The sequence below is a fragment of the Panthera leo genome, chromosome A2 (assembly GCF_018350215.1).
Source record: "Panthera leo isolate Ple1 chromosome A2, P.leo_Ple1_pat1.1, whole genome shotgun sequence".
Classification (NCBI taxonomy): Eukaryota; Metazoa; Chordata; class Mammalia; order Carnivora; family Felidae; genus Panthera; species Panthera leo.
The window spans coordinates 33,515,177-33,540,588 of NC_056680.1; the positions used below are offsets into that span (position 1 = coordinate 33,515,177).

Sequence of the window (25,412 nt, forward strand, 5' to 3'; positions counted from 1 at the left end):
GGTGGGGGGGAGGGACCTCTTATCCCCATCTGACAGGTAACGTGACGCTGAGGCAGGGAGGAGTGACGTATGACTTCCAAGATTCAGTCCCCAGCTCAGTGGGCAGCGAGGGGCCAGAATTCGAACCCAGGTCTGGTGCCCAGAGACACCTTCGCTCTGGGCTCAGGCTACTTGGATCGATATCCTAGTTTTGCCACTTTGCTGGCTGAATGAGGCGGGAACATCTATAATACGAAGAGACCCGAGGTGGCAACTTCACAGGGCTGATACGAGAAGCACACAGGAGAACGTGCGTCACAATTTCAGCACAGAGCCCAGCACTTAGGCCCCACCGGGTCGGTCAGGTGAGGACGTTCTTACGCTGCTTCTCGACCCTGCACACCCTAGCCCAGGACGACCGTCCTGGACTGGCCTCTTGCATAAAACGTACTAATTCCAATGTTGCCCACGTTCAGTATCACAAGGTCTTTGGGCAACCGGGTTCCGCCCTGTCTATCTCACTTTCCGCCACTGCCCAAAAGGTGAGCTCGTTTATAAATAACCTCTCGGGCAACTCATCCCCCTGCACAGGATGAATCTGCTCAAACTAAAAACCAAATGGGACGTGCTAACTCCATTTTCTTCTGAGCCTTCTCTTTGAACGTCGGCATACCCAGTACATAAACACCTGGGATTCCAGGTTCAAAACGACAGTTGTAAGCACGTCAAGGGCAAGTGTTTCTGAACAGATACAGAGCTGAGGCCAATCAACGGACCGGGAAGAAGGGGACCAGCAAGACGGCACCGCCAATGCGAATGCCCCCACCCCACAAAGTGTGTGGGTCTGCGGGTGGGCGGGAAGAGGCGCTCATCAGAGACGCTTCGGATAAACGAGCAGGGTGCAGAGCCGATGAAACCGGATGTGGGGTTTTTGTTCTCTGTCTCAGCTGCAAAGATAACAAAGGATGTGAACACAGTGATGTAACTGGTAAGACTGGAAAGGAGGGGGCAGGGGGTGGGGTCCTGAGCAAATTACATCGCTGACCACAACCCAAGAAATCTCCCGTTGACAAACGTAGACACAGTGGGATACGTCCTGGAACGTGGAAATAACCACGAACAAAACTCCACACAGAAAAACCAACAAGGAGGGGTGCCCCTGGCTGGCTCAGTCGGTGGAGTGTCCCACTCTTAATCTCACAGTTCTAAGTTCAAGCCCCATGTTGTCTGCAGAGATTAGTTAAACATAAAATAATGAAAAAAAGAGAAAAGAAAAACCAACCGGGAAAGGACTGTAAGTGACCGCCCCTTGGGAGCAGAACTGGGGGGAAGAGGACAAGGGAAGGGGACCCCCGGCTGCTTTTTTACCCTCATTTTACTCAGTTATGAGTGTATGTTACTTCCCGTTGAAAATAAACTAATTTAAATGTTTAAAAATGGAAGATCAGAGCCGCCTTTCCTGCCCTTCTCCATATGTCTTCCTGCCGTGGTTTTACGTGACTCGGCGCACAAGCGAGCTCTGGGGCCGCGCGCATCTGTCTGGAGAGCGCGCTCCCTGGATAAAAGCGGAACATCTGCGCCGAGCGACTTGATTAGCTCACGAAACATAAATAAATCTCCCAGGATGAACTATACATTTTAGGCCCACCTGCATCTCAAGACAGACTGTCAAATCCCCAACAGGGAGACAGGGAACTTCCTGCAGCATGGGGGAGAGGGGAGGGTGTGGGGTGGGGGCCCACTCTGCACCCCGCTGCTCACTGAGGATGCGGGGGGGGGGGGGGTTGGTGGTGGAGCCCAGCAAAACGGCTCCCTCTCCCACCTTCACCAAGCTGCTTCTCTGACCAAACCCTGGGAGAAGACGACGCTCAGCTGGGGCAGAGTCCCCGAAGACAGGGAGCCGTGCCCGGCCAGAGGCCACACGGCGGGGGCCCGGGGCCGGCTGAAGTCCGACATGACCCCTCTGGGCAGGGGGCCGAAGGAACACACACAGGCCCACGGCGCCCGGAACCCGGCGTCGCGCTTACAGCACGTGTATCCTGGACAGGCCCCAGAAGGCCCCGTCCGTGAGCTTGCTGATGTTGTTTCGCTGCAGCTTCAGCACCTCCAAACTCTCGAGCCCCTGGAACGTCAGGCCCTCGATGAGCCGGATCCGGTTCCTGTTGAGGTCCCTGAGGAGATGAAGACCGCGGGTTCAGAGGGCTCGCGGCACGCACCCTGCCGACGCCTCCCACCGTTCCCACGCAGGCCCAGAAGCCCAGCCGGGAGAATCGCGGCGAGGATGGCCCAGTGGGGCCGCGACGTGTCTTACGGACACTCCTGCCCGCCACGCAGGCGCAGGCGCTGACGCTGACTGGGCCACAGCTGGTGGAGGAAGGAGCGCGCGGGGCTCCCCAGTCGCTGGCCCCACCGCGCCCCCACGTGAGCAAATGCTCCACTTCCTCCCCAACTCTCCATGGCTCTGTAGTGAGGAGGTGGGTGTGACTCAGGATGTGAGCGTCTGAGGTGAGGTGTCTCTCAGCTCAGCAACAGAAATCCGTACCGGACACCTCACCCCGGGAAAAACCGATCCACTGGGTGCCAAGTGGCAAGGACGCTTCCCACTGAAGGCACGAACGGGGTCCCCACTGATGGAGAGAAGGCAGTGCCCTTGGGCGAGGAGGGGGCTGACGCACCAGTGAAGCCGACACATTCGGCTTCCGACGCCAGCGTGATAAAAACCTCAGTTGCCCAAAAGATTTCAGGAATCTGGGTGGGCTGGATCCATTAGTAACACTGGGGGAAGGGGAGGGGAGAACACAGAGCTAACCAGAAAGCCCTTGGTTTTCCCCAAATACTTCTGCAGTGTCTCATGACTCTGTCCCCCACACAACCTCCCGAGCATCAAGAGACCTTCTCCAGAGCTGAAGAGAGCAGAGTCAGAGCCTGGATCTAATGAGGGGGGGTGGGGTGTGTGTGTGTGTGTGTGTGTGTGTGTGTGTGTGTGTGTACACGCGTGCACAACACAGGCAGTGAGAGCTCTGGGGGGTGGGGGGCACACCGTCTTGCTACCAAATCTGGCCCCGAACAATCGGTGCGTTCTGTTTAAACCCAGTCTCCAATATCAGCTTCTTTTCCTGAAACGTTCTCTTCTAATACAAAGAGAATACAGGAAAATGAAAAACCAGGGAACAAACAGTCCACCAGGCTCTGGAAAATAGGTTTTCTTGAATCCAACCCTGTGCCATCTTAGGAGAGCATTCGGCCTCAGATATCAAAGAACTAAACAAATAAATGCTTTCTTCAAAAAAAAAAAAAAATCATAGTAGATGGAGACGGTCCATCTCGGTCTACACTAACTTCCTCTGAGACTGCTCAAAAAGTGTGGGACACCATAACGTCCACAGTACAGATTTTTTAATTTGAGAGAGAGTGCACGTGTGCAAGTGAGGAAGAGGGACAGGAGGGGAGAGAGAGTGAATCCCAAGTAGACCCCACAGTCAGTGTGAAACCCAATGCGGGGCTCGATCCCAAGACCGTGAGATCATGACCTGATCTGAAGTCAGGAGTCAGACACTCAACCGACTGAGCCACCATGGTACAGATTTTATGGGTACTTTAAAAAAAACCAACACAAAAAACCCCAAGATAAATAACCCAAGCCACACAGCCTAAGCATTAGCCAGGATCAGCTCACCAGCAGGACTCCTCATTTCATTTTGCAAAGTGCCAGTGAGGACAAGCATGTATATCCTCAGTGGATCTTTTTCTCAGCAACCTGAGGCAGCCCACAGGCACCAGACCCGGCTTCTAATTTGCTTTTATTAGGTGTCGCCACAAGGCCATTAATGACGGCGTATGTAAAGCCTGACGGGGAGTGAGGAAGGGGTCGCATTTGGAATGAGGTCCGTGGGGAACGCTGGCCTCCACAGAGTTTGGCTAACCTTAATTAAAGTGCAGGTTTCTATACTCACAGTTGCGTCAGCCTGGGTAACTTGAATGCTTTCACAGGAAGCTGGGTGATCCTGTTTTTGCTCAAGCGAAGCATTACCAGCGACCGGGACAGGCCATCAAATGCTCCCGACTCTAGGCTGCCAATGCGATTGCTTGCCAGGTTGCTGGAAGGACAGAGGACAGAAAATGAAATGGTCAGAAGGGGGCTTCCCTCACCCCGTTACAGACACCGGAGTTGCCTGGGTTGGGGAGAAGCCAAAGCAACACCCAGAGGGGTGGGTTTCCAGGGACACATCGGTCACCTAAACTCCCGGATGGGGGAGCCAGGAGACTTGGGTGTCAGCACCCTCCACTTCAGGCCCTGGTGGAAGTGTCATTTCAGCCCCCCAGTGCGCTGTGCTTGTGGCCAGGGCCTTCCGCTGGAGGGCCGGGGGGTCGACGTCAGTCACCTCCACCCCAGCACCCTCGCACCCCAGCCTGGCCGAGCACCGGCCGTCTCCAGAGCTACCTGCAGGAGTCCCTCAACACCCCCCAACCAAGAGTTAGGGTTCAAGGTTGGTGAGAAAAGCCCTAGGAATCAGAATGTCAACTTCCAGGTGAAGGGCAGAATGGATTTACTAATTTAGACAAAGAGTCTTAAATGTTAAAGTGGGTCTCACCACACAACTTGATATGTATAGAGATACATTTATACGTTTATATACACACGCACGCACACACACTTACAAATGTGTCTAAACTGATTCATTTTAATCGTTTCAAACGGTATCCAGAGAAACACTAGTGAAGGAGACCTGCACAGGATCCCTTCAATTCTGTAATGGGACGTCCACTTAGCGGATTATGTATGTAAAGGGCACCTCCCCTCACACCACACTACAATATACTAGGTTGCATCCGGGCTTTCCATGGTGCATAAATTCTATCAATAAAAAAAAAAAAAAGAGAAAAAAAACAAAAAGGGAAGGAATGATACACTATTCCTATCAGAAGTCACTGCCATTGGGGCACCAGGGTGGCTCAGTCGGTTAAGCATCTGACTTCGGCTCAGGTCACGATCTCGCGGTTTGTGAGTTCGAGCCCCGCATCGGGCTCTGTGCTGACAGCGCAGAGCCTGGAGCCTGCTTCAGATTCTGTGTGTGTGTCTCTCTCTGCCCCTCCCCCGCTCATGCTCTGTCTCTCTCTCTCTCTGTCAAAAATAAATAAAAATTTAAAAAAAAAAAAATTTTTTTAAAGTTACTGTTACTACCTCTCCTTCCGCCTTCCCTGGACAAATGCTGCTCTTTGTAGCGCAAGGAAAAAGACCAGAGAGAGTCTGCTCCACCAGAGAAGGGAAGAGAAGCAGGCATTTCTTGCCTCTCCACCCGGCCGTGGCCCAGGCCACGGCACAAGAGGATTCTGTGCAAATGGGGCTGGACTGTGTGTTCTTAACACTCCCCATTACAGAAGAACAGTCTGTGGGATGAAGATACACACCGGCCAGTAGCTACCAAAATAGTCCCTCCTGCTTTCTTGCAGACGGAGGTCAATGTGATTCAGTTGAGCAGTTGCTGGTTCCTTCGTCCCAAGCGAGGGAATGCCAGGCGGTGGCTGGACACTTTCGCAAAGCCCTGAGTGGGGGCTGAGCACGGTCACACGGGCTTAACAGAGGCCAGGCCCCCCCCCGTTTCCAAATCTGGTGCCTTGATGCAGCCTTAGAAAGAAATCACGCCCCCTCCTGGGGGTCTTGGAAAATCCCTGTGCCAAGCCCTGGCCTCCCTGAGCTTAGGGGTCATAACGACCCCTAAACCAGCCTCATGGACGATCTCCAAAACGACTCAGGATCAGTAAAAGAACACCGGAAATGAAAACTCGTGTCATTTGAAGACCTCTCCGGAGCCCGGGTTTTTCGTTTCTTCTCCGAAGCACCATCTCCGAGCAGCAAGCTCAACAGGCTTTCACGGTTTTTCCTCCCTTCTACCATCCACTGGGTGTGAGAAGGGCTAGGATGATGGGAGGACGAGACACAGACCAGCAAAGAGGACAGGGCCGGGGAAGCCGCAGAAGGGAGTCAGGGCCTGCTCGAAGAGACTTCACGCCAGGCTTCAGGGGTCAGTGCCGCAGAGGCCAGCACCCACTGCTTCAGCCTCGGCAGGGAGGTCTCCCCGCAGTGCTGTTTTCTAAGTGCCCCCGAACCTTCTCCCCAAGCAGCCCGGGGAAGGACAAAGAACACAGGCCCTCTATCAAGACAGACCTGTGTCTGAGGGCCAGACCCTCCCCTCAGCTGGTGGGTGTGAGAGGCCCCTTGCCAAGCTCTCCCTGGGCCCACCTCCACCCCTGCCGTCAGAGAAACGCCGCTCCTTAGGAAATGCTCTACACCTGTGCCCACGGGAGATAAGGAACCCGGGCGCCCTGCCGAGGGAAGCCAGAGGGGTGCGCCCACGCCCGGAGTCTCAGGCAGGCCGCGGGCGGGGGGGAGAAGGACACGCGCACCCCGCGTGCACGCGGGTGCTGACGGCGGGGCACGGGCACTTACAGCTCCCTGATGTGCAGCCCCTGCGGAAAGCAGGCGCTCCGGATCTCCGTGATGTTGTTCGAGCTCAGGTCCAGCACTTCCAAGGAAAGGTAAGCCTTCAGCTGACTCCCCTCCACGCTGCGAATCTTATTGTGTTGCCTAAAACACACAAACGGACAAGGGGACCTGAGCGTGTCTTTCTGCAAGGGAACCATTATTCCCTCTACCGCCCCCCCCCGCCCCGCCTCTTTTCACACGTCTTCCTCCCTGTTTTGCTCATTCAGAAAATTATAAGAGTGGTGTCGCGTTTTCTTAGCGTTTATTTATTTTTGAGACAGAGAGGAAGAGCATGAGCAGGAAAGGGGGAGAGGGGGAGATCCAGAATCTAAAGCAGGCTCCGAGTTCTGAGCTGTCAGCACAGAGCCCGATGTAGGGCTTGAACCCACAAACCACGAGATCATGGCCTGAGCCAGAGTCGGATGCTTAACCGACGGAGCCACCCAGGTGGTGCACCTGCCCTCCTTTAAAAAAAAAAATTTTTTTTTTAAATGGTGGTAGCATTCTTAAAATGAGCTCTCCCATTCTTCTTGCTGTGACGTTATCACCTGCTGGCTGGCTGCTACGGTACTGAATTCTCTGTCGATGACAAGTCTGTCCACCCAAACTCAAAGCCTAGGTTCTCCCCAAGGAGAAGCCCGCAGGAGTAATGTGGAAGGCCGCCATGCAAAGAACAGCGAGACCGCAACTCAGAACTGACGAGGGCGCTTTCCCATAAGGAATGTGCCCGGTGGAACCAGCCAGCTCCTGGTGTGGTTCTCACTTAGCATCTTCAGAACCCAGCCCAGCCCCATCACTTAGGAGGCTGCAGGCTCCAGAGCACCGAGTTCAGGTCTCATCTAACTTAACCCATCGCCATGCACCACACGTTTTGCCAGGTGTGAAGACAGGCACGAGGGATTTTTTTTTCTTTTTTTTTAATGACACGATTCTGACAACCTAAGGGCAACGGGAACTGGGCGCTCAGTCTAGCCGGAATTGAATCCTCTGATCTTTCCGACTTGACCCCCTTGACAGTTTTGTTTCTCAGTTTCCTCGTATGGAAGACGGGGCCACCACCCCTTATTTCAGGCATACGGGAGACCCACTAAAGCAGACATTAACCCAAGTGTTCGGAGTGTTTAACCCCTGCCCAAGGAAGGCAGTCTACCACCGTGACTTACTTGCACGTGTCGTCCTCCTGAAAAACCCACGGTCTAACCAACCGGCCAGTACCGGTTAATCAGGAGAAAGACAAGAAACACGGACAACGGCTGCAGGACACGGGTGGCCCCCACCGTGGATTTGGCTCTGTGGGGCAGATTCAAACCCCAGCAGCCCTCGTCCCAATATTCAGATACTTCAGAATCTGCTGGGGTTGTGCTGGTTCCAGGCCCTCACTCGGGCCAGTTTCTGAGTGAACAGCGTCAGGGGCCCCGGCCAATCAAAGCATTCTTGAACACAACACGAGTAAGCCAGGCGTCGCGTACCCAGTGGCATCTCTTTTAAACACACGCTTGGCCAAATCGGTTCCAGCAGGCATAAACGAGGCTCTCTCTCCCAGAAGCCCTGGGGCTTCTTGTCCGCTCCTTTGTGTTTTCACAACTCTCCCAGGCCCTGAACCCAACACCCATTTACAGGGGCACAACTCCAGACACGGGGAAGTCTCCCCAGAATGAAAGGCCGCTTTTCCCTTCGTGTCCCCTCCCCACCCCCCAGAAGCTATTTCCTTTGAGTTCTTTACAATGTGTCTAATAGAGATGGTCTCTTCAGTTTTCTGACTCCAAAAGAAAAAGAAAAAAAAGAAAAGAAAACCTTTATTATGTTAAGTATGGGAAAGAAAGAACAAGAAATAAAGGCAGCAGAGCTGAGCCTCGTCCAGAAACTGTGAATGCAGGACCAAGGAGCCAGGAAGAGATGATGTGAAAGCAGGCAAGGAGCCCCAGTGCGGCCCCGAAGTGGGGCAGAAAGGGACCGTGCACACATCAAGGGCCCACGGGACAGCTGCGAGCCCCCGACATTTCTCTCACTGCGCCTCGTCTCTCAGTCTCTGCCTTTCATCTTACACCTGTCTTTGTCTTTCTTGCCAGTCTGTTTATTTAGCGACTCCAGCACGTTCTGTGGGGCACCAGCCCCACTCTGGAGGAAGGCTACTGTAATGAGGATGGGGCTCTTTCACACGCTGTAGAGAGCTCCCCAGCTGGCCCAAGGAGCAGCCATGCGGACGAGACACAACAGAGCGTGGGAGTGAGGGTGTCGGAGGCAAGGTGGACGAAACGTGCCAGGAGCCGTGCTGAATTCTGCCAGACCAGCATGGGGGGTCCAGCTCTGGGGGCAGGACCGGACACTAGGGACAGACAGAGCACACCAGGCGAGGGCCCCCAGGCCACCCTGGGGAGCAGGGACTCCACGTGCCCATGGTCGAGGAGAGACGGGGCAGCAACACAGACACAAGAGAAGAGGACGAGAGGGGCCCACGGGAGCTGGAGATGACAGCTGGAGGCTGCATCAGTGATACTAAATATTCTGGTTTGCAAATATTAAAATACCCTGGTTAGGCTGGTGGCTATGCCTTCCATCCTTGTCCACATACGGACCACTCCCAACCCAGTAACCACAGAGATCCTTTAAGGCATCCCAAGAAATGGGGGGAAAACATTTGAAAATCATATATCTGACAAGGGATTAGTATCGAGAATATAGAAAGAACTCTTACAATTCAACAACCAAAAACCCCAACAACCTGATTAAAAAATGGGCGAAGGACTTGAACAGATATTTCTCCGAAGATGGACGAGTGCATGGCCACTGAGCACAGGAAAAGACGCTCAATAGCACTAATCACTAGGGCAACGCAATGAGAAACCACCTCACACCCATACGATGGCTACAAGCATGTAGGGAAAGAGGAACCACAACAAAGTGCTGAAGAAAATGCCAGGGTGGAACCTCAAAACATTAAAGAACTATTACATGATCCAGCAGTGTTACTTCTGGCTATATATCCCAAAGGACTGAAAGCACATCTCAAAGACACATGCAGGGGCTCCTGGGGGGCTCAGTCGGTGAGGCGACCGACTTCAGCTCAGGTCACGATCTCGTGGTTTGTGGGTTCGAGCCCCGCGTCGGGCTCTGTGCTGACAGCTCAGAGCCTGGAGCCTGCTTCCGATTCTGTGTCTCTCTCTCTCTCTCTCTCTCTCTCTCTCTCTCTCTGCCCCTCCCCCATGCTCATGTGTTCTCTCTCTCAAAAGTAAACAGACATTTAAAAAAATTGAAAAAAATGAAAGACTTACACACACAGCCATGTTCAGAGCAACATTACACACAATACCCAGAAGGGGAAGCAGCCCAAATGTGCCTGGAGGGATGAGTGGATGAACACAGGGCCCCATACATGGACCACGGACTACTCTTCAGCCTTGAAAGGGGAATTCTGACCTGAGCTACAACATGGATGAATCCGGAGGGCATTGTCACGTGAAACCAAAAAAAGCCGATCACAGAAAGACAAATGCTGTTTGGTTCCACATCTGTGAGTTTCTTGGCGGAGTCAGATTCACTGAAGCAGAAAGTAGAATAGTTCTTGCCCGGGCGGGAGGAGGCAGGAAAGGGGAGGTGTTCGATGGGTACAGAGGGTTAGTTTTGTAAGAGGGAAAAAGCCCTGGAAATTAGTTGCACACAATGAGCGTACTTCGCATTACTGAGCTTAAAAAAGGATCCCGATGGTAAATATTATCACGATATAAAAACCAAACCGAAAAACAAAGTCAGTTTACAAGAATCCACTGCCTACAACTCAAAAGATGGCTCTTGCATCTCATTTAGGACTAAGTCCTCACAACGGTCTCCAAAGCCCACGTGACTGCCACATAGCGCCCTGTTGTCTCTGCACTGTTCCTCACACACTGCCCCACATGGACCCTCTCCCACGCAGGCACACACCTGTCTCAGGACCTTTGCACTTGCCCTTCTCTCTGCATAGAATGCTCCTCCCCGCCCCCCGAGACCCATAGATGGTATCCCCTTAACCCTTTCCCATCTTATTCAAATGTCCTTGGCCATGTTCTCTAAACCCATAGGCTCCTTCACCCCATCTCTCTCTCACAAACACACACACACTTTCCACTACGCTTCCTACGGTATTTTTCCCAAAAGCTCTAATTATCACCTAATATATCCAGCAAAATGCTTATTTCCAGTTTAACATCTTCCCTCCCACCAGGATGTGGCTCAAAGAAGGCAGAGCTATCAGTCGGTTTTGTCCACCAATGTGTCTCCAACCACTGGAATGGCGTGAGGCACATAACAGGTGCTCAATAAATATGTGGTGGAAAAAAAATGAATACGGGTTAAATTTCTGAATCCCACAGATCTGGGGCTCGCCAGCATTTCAACAGAAGAAAAGCCTGCAAGCAGATGAGTTCAGTTAGGGAACATGAAGGAAAGAAAGGGTGTCAACTGGCCTGTGGCAGCACAGCCCAGACAACACAAGAGACTTGGCCCGCAGCAGCTCCAGGGGTCCTCAGGGCTTAAACACCCCTGTTCCCAGCTGCCAAGGATGCACTGCCTCTCCCTGCTGGACTAGGCTCTCTGCTCCACACTCTTTTTTGTTTTTAATTTTTACTTACTCATTTTGAGAGAGAGAGAGAGAGAGAGAGAGAGAGAGAGAGAGACAGAGACAGAGAGAGAGACAGAGAGAGAGGGAGACACAGAATCCAAAGCAGGCTCCAGGCTCTGAGCTGTCAGCACAGAGCCCAATGCGGGGCTCAAACTCACAAACCGTGAGATCATGACCTGAGCCGAAACCAAAGGCTGGATGCTCAACTGACTGAGTCACCCAGGCGCCCCTCTCTGCTCCACACTCTAGCCCAGAGCCCTGATCACATCCTTCCTGAACTCCGTGTACTCTGCAAAACTGACCACACAGTTCTGCGCTCCTGTGGACTCTGCCTCCCCTCCTTCTCAAAACAAGAATCCCAGCGGGTGAGAGGTCTCCGTGGACCGTGGCAACTCCACCCACGGCCAGGAGTTCTTCCTGGGCTGGGACTTGGCACAGCACAGAACATGCTGCGAGCACTGCCCTGCCTGAGTTCAAACCCCAGTTACACAACTTCCAGGCGTGAACTTCAAGAGGAGCCTCATCTATAAAGCAACGTGTGAAGTTCCTATGCCCCATGGGTGATGTGACCTGACACATAGCAGTTGCTCAATAAAACCGGTTCTTGTTTTTATTAGTCATATTTGTATCCTCAGAGCCAGGCTCAGGACCTAGTTAGCGGGAGGTGCTCTGGCAAGAGAATGAATAAAATGAATGAATGACTGGATCCTGTCTACTCCTCTGCCCTTTCGGTGAGAGGAGGCAGGCCTGACTCCTCTCTCAGCAGTGAAGCGTTGACTCAGAGCTCTGCCTCTTAGCTGTGTGCATGAAACAAGCGTGCTCCGGCTGGAGAGCATCACACCCAGCCACAGGGAGACCGGGCCGTCTTGGGGAGCTGTGCCTCAAAGTAAATCCCAGACGAAAGCTTCTGCAGGACTCCATGGCTAGAACCCCGATGGTTCCCCAACCAGCTGCATCACACCCCCTCCTCGCTCCTGCAGCCAAAGCATAGCTTATGTGCACACCCCTGACCCCAGCCCACCAAACTCTACCCTGCCCGCCCCCTATCCCGGGGGAAGTTGGCCTGTCCAAGCCACCCCCTCCACGCACCCATCCATAAAGGCTCGAGCCGACAGCCAGTATTCAGGGGAAGCCCTCCTACCTCCTTGAGCATAGACAGTTGGGAAAATGTGGTTGCTGCCCTGATCCCATCAGATGGTCTACTTTCAAGCAACTGTCCATGCTTTTTAATGCCACGTGCAAACACGGAAGCGGTCACCAGGTGACTCCTTTACCTAACTGCCCAGTTCCCAAGTAAGTCCACACTCATCTAATTTCTGGGTCCCTGTTCAAGTTCCTTTTAGCAAGAGCTGGCCAATACCTCAACACCTATAGGCAGCAGGCCCTGGGCGAAAGCCTCAGGGAAATCACACAGTGATCTAAAGACAAAGGTACCGTTATTTTCTGTGCATTACAGTGGAAGAAACTGAGGCTTAGAGATCCTGCTGCGATTCTCCTGAGGTCTCACACAGCTGAGAGACAAGGAGAACCAGAACGCAAACTCAGGGGAGCAGGACCCTCCGGCACGCCATCTGAGAGGCTCCCCCAGCAGAATTTTAAGAACCTCATCCTGGATTCGATCCATAAACCTTCAGCAAAGCTTGGCTGGATCTGAATGCTAGCCGGCTACTTCCTGGTCACCTCAGACTGCTCTGGGTAAATAACTGGCCGCGGCGAGGCCCAGCTTTTGTACCAGCTTCCCGGAGTCCTGCGTGAGCAGCAAATCTGCAGAGGGCTTTGTGCGGGGGGCCCCATCTCCGCGCACAACGCAGAGGAAGGGAAAGCGCTTACGCAGGACATTCTGCTGCGTAAGAAAGAAGAGAATAGTTGCTTTGAGACCATGTCTTTAGGGACCTGTATGTGCGAATGGCTACCTTTATTCTTAGGGAATGGAGAGCTGGGGAGGGATGCCCAGCCTGTCTCTGCCACTAAACCAAATTAGGGCGGTTCTGAGGTTGTGCGGCCGGCGAAGGGTGAAGGGCCCAACATTCGCCTCCACCCTGTGGCGGTTTACCCCTCAGGCTGCCCTCTAGGGTGAGGAGAACTTAATACAGCAGAAGTCTATTAAACCAACACCTGTTAAAGGCTTCAAAATAAAATCGGTCTTCAAAGGCAGAGAGCAGGCAAGATAAGCCCTCTCCACTTGGCTACGTTTTCAGAGCTGATGTTAAATTGGATGGTAAAACAGACAGAGGCATTTGAAACCAACATTTAAAACTTTTTGTCATAAGTGACTGCTCCACTATGGTTCTGTGAAAGCCTGGTTTATAAGGTATTCCCCTTGGTGGTGGAAAAGATCTCGTGTCACTAACAACAGCCACAAGAAAGGGCAATGAGATCAAAGGAGGCAGGGTCAAGGTGGGGCAAATGGATTGCAGCTGGTTCCTGAAGTTATGCACCTATTGTCTACACCGCGGGTCAACAAACGTCTTCTAGAATAGACCTGATGGTAAATATTTTAGGCTTGTGCATCATGTATGCTCTGTCACAAGTGCTCAACTCTGTTGCTAGAGTGTAATATGACAATGGGTAAATGGATGAGTGTGACTGTTCCAGGAAAACTTTATTTACAAAAATAAGCTGAGGGCCACATGTGGCCCACTACCTATAGTTTACTGTCCCCTGGTAGACACTATAGCAACTACTGTCCGTCGGTGTGGGGAGTCCCCCAGATTCCATTTCCAGCTCCGAGGCAGCTTAGCAACTGGTTTTGGTAAATCACTGTCGGCATCTGGTTTAACTGCCTACAAAATGGCAGTAAATGCCTCCCTACAGGGAAGAACCCTCCTATTGTTCCTCCAGGGCTCATGTCAGACATCACTAATTAGAATCTTTCCCACTGATGTCTTTTCTACCTCTTTAGGAAGTTGAGTGGGACCTAAGTCTTCATCATTATTATATTCCTCCAAAGACAACCCGGGATCCTGCCTGGAGCCAGTGGAGACAGATAGGTGCAAAGGGTGATCTGAGAGAGAACAGCGATCCTCAGTTTATCCTTACTCTCTTTAATTCTTCCAATTAGGCAGACACATTGAAGCTGGCCAATGCGAAGTCCTCACATTTAAGCAGGCACACCCTTCTGCTCTTCCAGAGAATGATGGTGACTCCCAGAAATCCACACTGACAACTCCCAGAGTATGAATTCTCACTGGTGACAACACATCTTCCGTGTTATCTCAGTCATCAAACTCTCCATACGTCTTACTTAACAGAATCAGCAAAATTCAAATTCCAGATCTCTCTCCGTTTGAACTTCTGGCTAAGAAACAGTTTCACACAATCTAGCCCCGAAATGGGGGGGCAGAGTCCCGCACCTGCCAGCACTGCCCCCACCCCGCACTTGCCACCAGGATCCCGGCTGGATGCTCCCACTCCACACCCTGCAGGCTCTGAGCACGAGAAGCACCCTGCACCCGGCCCACCCCGTGGTGCCACAGAACTCGTGCTCTGGCTCTGCACCACCATACCTACGGCCCCCGCACAGGCACATACGCTCGGTGACGCTGGGGTGGGGGGGCTGCCATAGTATTTTACAGCCCATACATGGAACCCACAGAAGACGAGACAGTTAGTGACCTCATCACCGATTTAGTGTAAAACCCAGCACGGGCCAGAGAGGCCCTGATGCCTGCCTGTGGGGGTTGGCCGCACTATGGCAAGCACCAGAAGATGCTAACCATTTCAGGAACGTGGATGAAGATGGTAATTTCTCCTTTGTTGAAAACTACAGCACCACCCAACAGACCATATGGCCCAGTGGTGGCAGCTGTCCTATTTGTTTGTAAACGTTTTTATGGCAACCGCACGGGCATGCGGAGAAGTGCGTAAATTCCCAGCGCAGAGCTTGATGCGTTTTTACCAGGGCGTTCATCCGTGTGCCAACCACTCACATCGAGATACAGAATGTGTGCGGCCTCCTTCCTGTCACTCTCCTAGTGGCCATTCTTCGCAGAGGGAACAGCTCTGTTCTACCACCGGGGACTAATTTTGCCTACTTTGGGGCTTTATACGCATGGAATCATTCCAGATATGTTCTTCAGTGTCCAGCCTTCACTCAACATTATGTTCATGGGATCCGTCCTTGCCTTAGTAGGAAATTCCTTTTCGTCACTGTGTGATATGTCTATAGAGAGAGTACACAGCGATTTATATTTTCTTCCACCGTTGGTGGGCACTGAGTGATTTCCAGGGTGGGCTACTGCAAAAGTCCCAGCTGTGAACACACGTCTTTTGCATGTATCTTTGGTGCACACTGGCATGCGTTTCTGGCAAGCATCAATGTCCAGGAGTGGCACTGTGGCGCAGTCACAGGGCATGCAAACGTTGTTCCCCCTTATCAAACACCGGCAGTTTTCTTTTCTTTACCCCCCCACCCCCCCACCCCCCCGCTTTTCGGTAGTTTTCTTTTAAACCAAATCCTCCAGAGTTGAAATGTGTCCGAAAAGTCATTTCATCCAAATGCCCTGTTGCATGCTGCTTCATTCAGCCACACTGTCAGATGGCAACCACCCTCACGTGCCCCCCTGCCTGCACCTGTCCCCCACAAAAAGCCTCAAGAATACAGCCTGGGGCCACAGAGCAGGGCCAAGCCCGATCGAATCTTGTTCAGGTGTCAGAATGATTTTAAGTGGGCACCTAATGAGCACCAAAAAAGCAAAGAAGAGAAAATAATTCTGAGTCCCAAGTTGGCAAGAAGTAATGTTATGCGAAGTACTGGGAAGAACACCACAAGCCACTTGAAATAAGAAGGTAAGGAGGTTCCAAAAAGAACAAGTGAGTGCAGAAGAGGTTTCCTAGGCCAGTGGGGAGAAGTTTCTCCTCTCCGAATGACGGTCCAAAGCATCGCCCTCTCACCAGCCTGCTTTACATTCACCTTAAGAATGAAAACCAAACCATCTGCATAATAAATCTACTGCATAAACTGACCATTTGCTCTAAGAAACGAGCGACGCCTAAGAAACGGCCCAGCCTAGGGTGTTTGCTGGACAGGAAATGAGAGTCAGAATAAGCAGGTTTCTTTCTCTCTCTCTCTCTTCTTCTCACTACCCCCGCCGCCGCTGCTGGTGAATCATCAGTTCCCTGGGGAATTCTGGCAGATTCTCAGCCTGGCTGGAGATGACGTTCCCGATCTGTTTATTCAGGTGGAGATCGGATAAAAAACAAGAGTGGCCCAGTGGCGGGATAAACAGCCTCCGCCAGGCGGGGTCAACCCTTCCGAAGGCAGGACTGGGCTGTGTCAACCATCCTCCTGACCCCTTCACTTCCTTTAGGGTCACTGTCCCCTTAGGGTCTTCAACGAACTGTTTTAACTCCTCGCAAAGGGAACCTGATGTCCCATCCCCATGGGAGTGGGTGGCCCCAGGCACTTCGATGCAGGAGACCCCACTTGGTCCCCCCACCCTGACACACATCAAGCTGGAAGTCTAAGATCTGGAAGGAGGTAAGTTAGGCACGGCCAAGAGTCAGCAACCACAGTCCTGTAGAGTCTAGAGTGACCCACTCCATAAATGACTATAAGTCGTGAGGATCCCCATCCCAACTACTTCTGCCTTCCATTTTTACATGTGCAAACAAACACAAGAAAACCTCCTAAGGAAATGGACATGGTTGAGCGAATGGAGCTAATCCAAAAAGGCTATCTTGGAATTTATGATTCCAATATAGGATATTCTGGAAAAGGCAAAACTATGGGGCCAATAAAAAGATCAGGACTTGCCACAGGTTATGGAGAGAGAAGGATGGAGAGGTGGAAACACAGGGGATTTTCAGAGCAGTGAAACTACTCTGAATAAACGTGTAAATGGTAAACACAGGCCGTGAAACATTTACGGAAGCCCACAGAACGTAGAACAGCAGGCCCTAATGTCAACCAGAGGTTTACTTCATCATGGATCAATACTGGCCCATCCATTCTAACAAATTTACCACACTAAGGCAGAATGTTAACAGCAGAAACCAGAGGAGGAGGTATATAGGAAGTCTCCATACTCTCGATTCAATTTTTCTATAAACCTAAAAGTGCTCTAAGAGTCTATTAATTATAAACAGATTAAAACAAAGCTTCCTAAGGTATTAAGTAGTCCCATGGTCAACACATCATTAGAAAGGAATTAGAATTTTTAGCCCAACTTCTTTAGTGCTATATCCTTTGCACCCAGTCCCATGCTTGGAACATAAATGGTGCTCAATAAATATTTATTGAATAATAAAATGAATTACAGCTTTAGTTCAGTCTCCTACATTCACCATCACAGACCTGAACAAAAAAAAAACGTTATTAGGTAAAAAACACTGAGGCAAGACCAACTATCCAATTAAGAAAATTTTTTGAAGAAATTAAAGGTGTAACCTGGAATTACCTTTATTAGATAGAAAAGCCGTCATATTTAAAAAGAAAATGCCTAATAAAATGGACTTTGGGGTTAACTGCACTTCCCCCAGTTTAACCCCAAGCACAGACATTCGCTGATTAGGCAGGGCTGGTAAAGGGGGAACAGCTCTATTGATGGTGCAGCGGCCAACGGTCCATCCGTCCGTCCATCCTTCCCGCATCCGGCAGCGGCGAGGAGCAACTCTACCCACATTCCCCATCGTCCCTGGGCCACAGGGGGAAGGGTGATGAGGAACTCAAGTAGGGGTTCTTTCCGGGTCGAGGCCAACATGGCTGCTCAATTCTTTCAGCTTTCTTCTCACCTAAACCAACCCACACGTCCCTTGATTTCTTCTCCTTTTCCCCCTTGCCTTGGCAGCCTGTCGCCCTGCACACGGCTGGTGTTCCTCTCCGGCACCCTGGAACCTCACGGAGGAGGCGCCCTGCCTGTACGTGCACAGAGCGTCAGGCTGTGGGTCCCTGTTCCGTGGAAGCACACACCCTGGCACAGCAGGGAGCACTGTGGGGGCCTCAGGAACGTTCTAGGCTCACCTGAGTTACTCTCATCACCACTGTCAAGGCCCATGTGTCTGGGCCTGTGTGCACTTGGCTCTGTCCCTCAAGGGCAGTAGGGAGGGAAATCAGTGCCCCTCACAAGGGGCTCCTGGCACAGACTGTTCCAGAAAGGAGGGGCTGGCCAAGAAAGGTGGGCAAGGCGGAGAGGTGGTGGCAGTGAGGAGCACGTGGTCAGAGAACCCCCTAAGGCCAGGCTCGGATCCCAGAAACTTTCGCCAAGGGGAGTCCTCGTGGACGATGTAAAGAAGCCGCATGGGGTGGATCTCCTCAAACTGAGGTCTCAACACCAAGAGGGTGGGGTGGAAACATCGCCCAGTCCCTGCCCTGTGACAGGGTACAGCTGCTACACCACACAGAGCAAGCACCTCTCCCCACACTCAATGCCGGGGAGCAGCAGAGAAGGGGGTGTGGGCACAGGGGTCACCTGAAAATCTACAACCAGCAACAGCCTTTGTCTTCGGCTACAGCGGTTTCTGTCCCTGGGAGTCCTCACCAACCAGGACTTGAACACAGGTTCGTTTTGAGGAAAGACATACAGACCTTAGCACCTGCTTTTGCAAACTGACAGAAACCCAGAGAGGACTTCGGCTTCAACGCAAGGAGAAGTGCTTTTTTTTTTGCTTTACACCATTTTGGCTTACAAAACATTTCACAGGAAGACTCTTCTTCCAGACAGCAGGGGAAACCTGTGAACCCCACCGTCCTCACAATTTCCAAACAAAACTTAATGTTCTCGTGGCTGCCCTCCCACGTCAGCCCTGGACACTCAGGATTCTGCCCATACCGTAATCTAGAGCAAAAGGCAGGGTGCACTGGGAAGTGATTCCCATGACCGCCACTCTCCCAAAGAAGCCGGCAGAAAAAGGATGGGAAATACCCTAGAACGTTTCTCTTGGACATAGCAGGATGACCACGGAATTTTTCCCATCCTCTCTTTTGCATATTATTTTCATGTGCTTTTTATGTAAGTAAGTTAAACTGCTGTTTGACAAAGCTGTTAACACAACCTTAGACACCGGACTCTGGGACTTGATCCTTAAGTGTAGAAACGCTGGGCCTGCCTGGCTGTCCGAGGCAGAGGGCCTTCAGGGGTGAACACGCCGAGAGGCCGGCCTCAGCGGTAGAGGCCTTCCTTCCCTGCGGGCCAGCAGGGCGGGGGCCCCACCCGTTCATCTCCAGGCCGGGATGGTGCTGGGTTCCAGAGTCTCCTCTCGGACCCCGTGAATCCTGACAGTCTCGGGGCACAGAGCCTGCTCCAGGTGGTAAAAACTTCAAAGGGCCTTTGTAGTTGAAGCCTGGAATGGTGCCCTGGGGCCCCTGCAGCCTCCCGGAAACGGTTCCAACGCTCGACTGGGCTGCTGTTCACCCACCAAGAAGGCACACCACACTTCTTTGTGCAAACGGAGCAGTAGCAGGGGCCATAACAGCAGGAAGAGGGGTCTCAAATGCAACAGCGTGTGAGAGCTTACCAGGAGCAGGCTTGGGCCAGCTCATTTAATCCTCACGACAAACCAAAGAATGGATACTGCTACGGTCCCCATTTCACAGACGGGGACGCTGAGGCACGGGAACGCGGCAGGAAGCAGCACGGCTAGGACGGGAGCCCAGTCGTGAGTCCTTGTCCCGCACTCCTCCTCCGTATGTGGTACTGCCTCATGATGGAAGCAGGTGGAAGAGGGCTTCCCTGGACAGTCCCCCGGGCCACTGACCTCCTCTCGGCACACTACAACCCCACGTCTGTGATTCCATCAGAGGCAGACCCAACTCTGCGCGCTCAGAGGGGGCTCGCGCCCCTGCCCCTCCACAGGCACACGTCAGCACATGGCTGCTGCCGGGCCTAGCCGGCCCTCTCCTACTTATACTCAAGAAGACTGGAGTGGTCCCTAAATGGGTGAGCCGAGCTCTTGACAGTACGACAGGGCAACACTGGGCCTTCTCCAAGAAGCAGAAACTTGTTCACCCCCTGCTCTCTACCAGGCCACAGAAGGCACCTGTTAAACCAGGTTCAGAGATGTCAGGCCCTGGGTCTGGGGCCACCCAGCTCACCAGCAGGCAAGCGCGGGTCTCCTCTGACTCCAGGCTGTGCGGCTGTCTCAAGAGGAGAAGCACACAAGTTTTATCAGCCAGCCTGAGGTTAAGAGGACAGAAGACGGGTGTGTGAGTGCCAGGGTGGTCCTGCAATCCCTGGGAGGGTGGGGGGCACAGAAGGAGCCTCCCGGGCGCTTCCTTCCCATGCCAGCTTCCCGGTGGCTCGGGGGTTCCAGAAGAGGAGGAAGTGGCTTCTGCACTTGGCTGCACTTTTCAAGACAAGTCCCTCTCCCCTCTGGGAGTGATACCACTGATGTGCCTTTAAAAATAAAGCCAGGCCCGCTTCCTGCCCCATCTGGAAGCCTTTTGATCTCCCAGTCATATGATTTAGGGTATGTGTTAACCACGCAATTCCCCAGACCTTCAGCGTAGGATCCGACCGTACTTGGGGAGGGTTCAGGACGGGTACGCGTGCGATTAGAGTTGGCCTTTGTAGGTTAGTCCTCATCGACCCTGAAGATGGTGAGCCCCGCTACAGCATCAACGCGGCCCCCTCTCCGGTGGTCCTGCTCTGCGCCTACAACCACTCCATCCCCTCGTCTTGCCTGTTACAGCTTCCTGCAGGAGTCTGCACTTGCTGTGTCTTTCTTGAAACCACAGGCTTCCAGTTTCTTCTTTGCTTCAGGTCGTTTTTTTGTTTTTTTAATTTATCATCACAGACCCAAATGTGAGATGTAAACTACAAACTCTTAGAGAAAACACAGCAGAAAATCTTTGGGATCTAAAGCTAGGTAGGGGTGCCTGGGTGGTTCAATTGGTTAAGCATTTGACTCTTGATCAGCTCAGGTTGTGATCTCGAGGTTTGTGGGATCGAGCCCCGTGCTGGGCTCCTCGCTGTGAGTGAGGATTCTCTCTCTCTCTCTCTCTCTCTCTGCCCCCACTCCACTCACACGGTCTCTCTCTCAAATAAATAAAAGTTAAAAAAAAAAAAAGCGACACCACCAAATGCTGGCCATGATGCAGAGAACCCAATCATTCGTTCCTCACTGATGGGAATTTAAGATGGTACATTCGTGCTGGAGAAGTGTGGTGGTTTCTTAAAGAGCTACACATACAAATATCACACAATGCAGCAATTAGGCTCTACAGCATGGGTCCCAGGAAAGTGAAAATTTACATGCACTCAAAACCTGTACATGAATGCTCACGCGGGCTTTATTCTGAACAGCCCAAATGTGGACACACCCCAGATGTCCCTCGACAGGTGAATGGGTCAACGAAGTGCGGTGCATCCGTATCATGGGGTACTATTCTGTGATAACAGAAGTCACCTATTGATACATGCGACAACCTAGATGGATCTCCAGAGAACTGTGCTTCCAGACAAAAAGTCAGTCCCAAAAGGGTACAGGCTGTATGAACCCACTCGTATCCCATTCTTTAAATGAGAGTCATATACAGAGAACAAATTAGACGATGCCAAGGGCGTGGGGGCAGAAGGGAAATGGGGAAGCTTCCAAAGGCAAAATGAGGGATCATTCTGGGGATGGAGGTGTTCTGTATCTTGACTGTATCAAGGTCAATATCCTAGTTATAAAAAGCTTTCTACAATGTTACCACTGGGGTTAACTGGGTTAGCATATAAGAGGACCTTTCTACACTATTTTTTTGTTACAACTGCATGTGAATCTGTAATTATCTCAAAAGTAAAAGGTTTAAAACACCAAAGAAACATGTCACTATCTGCCTTGTGGAATCAGATAGAGGCCTCGGCAGAATTCACGGTGGAATCAGACAGCCAATCTGCTACCTCACTGGGTAGCTATTCCTACAAACCAGCAGAAACTTACTTCCTATGACTCCATTCAGAAAGCCTAATAGTGCTGGGCACTGAGGGATTTCTGAAACATTTCATATGGGTAAGCATGAAATGTTTAATTATTTCCCACTGTTCAGGAAAGGACAAGGGGGCCTGGTCTCCTGGTAAGAAGGGAGATGTTGACAAAGCCTGTTAGAAGACTGCACGGCCCTCGGGGCGGGGGGGGGGGGGGGGGCGCGCATCAGGAATGACCACCCGGTCCTGTGCCCTCTACTTCAGCCGAGGCCCCGGCACTGCCTGGCCGGGCAGGAGGGCTCGCTAGGTGGCCACACCTTGACCCGGGTCAGACTTGGACGGCCACACCGGAGATTCCCAAAGCACCATTCCTGAAACACTAGCTTTGGAGGGGTCCCATCAAACGGCTGTGGAATGTCTGCACACATCCACCCTGTGGGTCCTTGCTGACCCCCCGAAGCAGGCCAGCCACAGGAAGGTACTGATGAGGACTCCGATAAAGATACCTTTTGTTCTGCTTGATTCTGCAGTTTGTAAATTTATGTGGTGCCACTCATCCCACACAACGCAGGCTCGCTGAAGGTGGGAAACACCAAGCTCCATCCCCTCATTAGTAAAGGCTCTGACACATCCCGCAGCCAAGAAAACCGCTTATCTGTAACTCTGGGTTTTCTCAAGTTTCTTAGACAAGTAGTCAGGACGGGCTGGACGCATGCACGGACCGGCTGTGATTCTCCAGCTTCACTCTGGAGAAAGTCTTTCCCCAAACCATCTGGTGGCCCCTCACGGGTGAGCAGATGCCCGCAGGCCAGGGTAAGGGCAATTTCTTCCCTAAAAAGCAGCCAGGTAAAGATTCAAACCTACAGCAAGGCCCACAGGGCCCACACTCCTCCCTCGAAGCCACACGGCCTGCCACGCAGTAGTTTCCACTACATCCTTCTCTCCCGTAATCCTCGGCCCAGCCTGCCAACACATCGGGGAAAAGCTAGTCGTATCTCTGGGCTGGAAAGAGCCATGCCTGCTGGAGGTCCCAACAGACCATTTCTGTTATCACTTGTCCCGAGGTGGTCCCGTCATCTCGATGACAAAGGTCTGGAACCACCCAGTATCTGCCCCGTGTTCCACGATCGTTTACTTTTCTACTGATCGATTTAGTGCTTTCATTTTTCGAACATGCCTACTATGTGCAGCTGCCGTAAAAAATAAAAATAAAAAAAGGCATATTTGACGGCAACTCCGCCGTCCTCCTTACCCCACCCCTCATGCCCCAAACACGCACGGTGGAGTCGAGGAGAAAAACACAGATGTGACAGGTGCGTTGACAGATGGGGACTCGAGGGTGTGGGGGAGCAGGCTGGGAGGAGAACAGCCATATCGGACCACGGAGACACCACGAACGAGACACAGAATCCAAGACACGGCTTTCCCCACGTGCAGTTTCGTGCAAAGATCAGGGCAGGAAGTGGTGACAGGGAGAAAGAAATGGAATCGGGACAAACGTGCAAGAGCTGAGACCTGATCTTGCAGGTAAAGGGGAAGCCACAAAGGGATCCTTCGCTCTTTTCCTCAACAAATACAGACTGCAGGGCAACCACAAAGCAGGCAGTTCCCTGGGTGGTAAGCGTGGAACGTGGACTGAGGCTGGGCCTCCCTGGGTGTCTCGTGGGGAGGGAACAGCTGAGTCCGAGCACCTTTGGGACCGAGGCCAGGAGGAGCCCCTGGAGAGACGGGGCAGACCGCAAAAACTGGCTACGGTGCTACCCCCTGCGTCATTTAACCAGACTTCTCAACACCGTGCCCGGCGGGCCCACCGGACAGATCTCGGCACCATCCGAGCCTCTACGAGGACCCCAGGGTCCCACAGCCAGGTCCCACAGGCTGACAGGAGAGGATGCAGCCACGTGCCTTCTGGACACTGCTCAAACGTGGCTGATACAGCACCAGCTCCTTTCCTTACTGATGAGGGAAGAGCAGCTCAAGGAAGGCGCAGTGACTTGTGGAAGACCTTGCAGCAGGGTCTCTGGGCAGAGTCAGGGCTGGAAGCCAAGAGGCTGGACACTGGTGTCTCTCTGAAGGGTACCGGTGCTGACAAGGGGGAGGCCATGTGCACCAGGACAAAGGATGCTTCCTCCCCACCCCTCGGAGTCAAGCACCTCTCACTGCAGGATGTCTTGCATTTTGGGGTCCAGAGGTAGGATGTGCTCTGACGGGTGATGTCCAGACGAGAGAGGCAGATGGGGTCCTCGCCAGCCTGCGTTCTCTTCCCGGAGATGACCCAGGAAGCCACCAGGGCAGGGAGAGGAGGCACCTTGGTCTCACTCAGGAAACCGACCTGATTACATCCACACTACACTGTACTCTGCTTTCTGAATCCATCTGCTTGGACGGTTTACTGAGTCTCTCAGAAGCTGGAGATCTCCTTCAGGGATCGGGGTACAGCGAAGACAGGCACTGGACTCTTACGTGGAACCGCACAATGGCTGGAGAACTGTTAACACACAGTGGAGAATGAGGGAGGGGGCAGGGCCAGCCCGGTCTGTGAGGAGCCCTCGGGGGCTAAAGGGGGAGGATCACGCCACTGCCTGCGAGGGCAGGAGGAGCGGGGACTCCTGGGACGGCCGGTCCTCACTCTGACTCCCAGAACCCAATAAAAATTACGAGGCAGGAAAACTTCACTATGTGTGCCGATAACCACTGTTTTTCTCCTTATAAAAAAAGAACACACTGGATTTGGAACAACCACCATATTCTAAGAAGTCTCAGGCAATCTTTTCCCATCATTTCCAAAATTCTAGTTACTCTTTCCAACCTACGGAAGGGCCTGATTCCAAACCCAGCCCTCACAAACCCCCATCACATACATCACGTGATCAAAAATCAACGTTAGCGCTAGACTCCTGCTGTATCCCAGCAAGTATTTAAAAAAAAAAAAAAAAAAAAAAAAAAAGAACGGTCTTACTTTTGGAATTATGAAGAACAAGGTTTTTGAAAAGACCGAAGTAAGTTTTGCCTGTCATTTTACCATGAAGAGGGTTTTCCCCCCATCGTCAGGAAGGTTCTTCTCTGACTTACAGGTGGAATCCACCTGAGAGATGGTATAGTAAACCAGCTTTCAGGGTGAAGAAATGACCTGGATTAGGCGGGGACCCACACTCAAGCTCCGTGATCACCAAATGAGGTAGGCGTGTCCAACAGACCCCAAGGCCCGCCCCTGCGCACCCCAAAGGCAAGGCAGTTTCCTAGTAAGTGGATCACTTCACAGTGTCTTCCAAATAAATCAGTAGTAACAAGCTCAGACGGGGCCCCCAGGATCCTAAGTGCTAATCTGAAGGTCAGCCTTACCACTTACTTCCCCTCTGCCTGGAACAGAAAAAGAAAAAGGAGAGGACAGGAAGGTGGGGGAACCTGGCTACTCTCAGTGACAGGTATGAGAGGGAAGCAGAGAGGGGAAGACAATACCTTTCACTTGCGATTACCCAGCTTGGGCTCATCAAAACTTGGGCAG

The 25,412-nt window shown here is 52.2% G+C and overlaps 1 protein-coding gene across 1 annotated transcript in view; it reads right to left on the reverse strand.

The window, feature by feature from the left end:
* LRIG1 (leucine rich repeats and immunoglobulin like domains 1) overlaps positions 1–25,412 on the reverse strand; it is a 114,692-nt gene that overhangs the window by 29,183 nt on the left and 60,097 nt on the right. The window contains exons 4-6 of the mRNA XM_042929924.1: positions 6,428–6,565; positions 3,933–4,076; positions 2,007–2,150 (exon numbers count right to left, since the gene is read on the reverse strand). Coding sequence (XP_042785858.1) covers positions 2,007–2,150; positions 3,933–4,076; positions 6,428–6,565 — 426 coding nt within the window. The remainder of the gene's footprint in view (positions 1–2,006; positions 2,151–3,932; positions 4,077–6,427; positions 6,566–25,412) is intronic.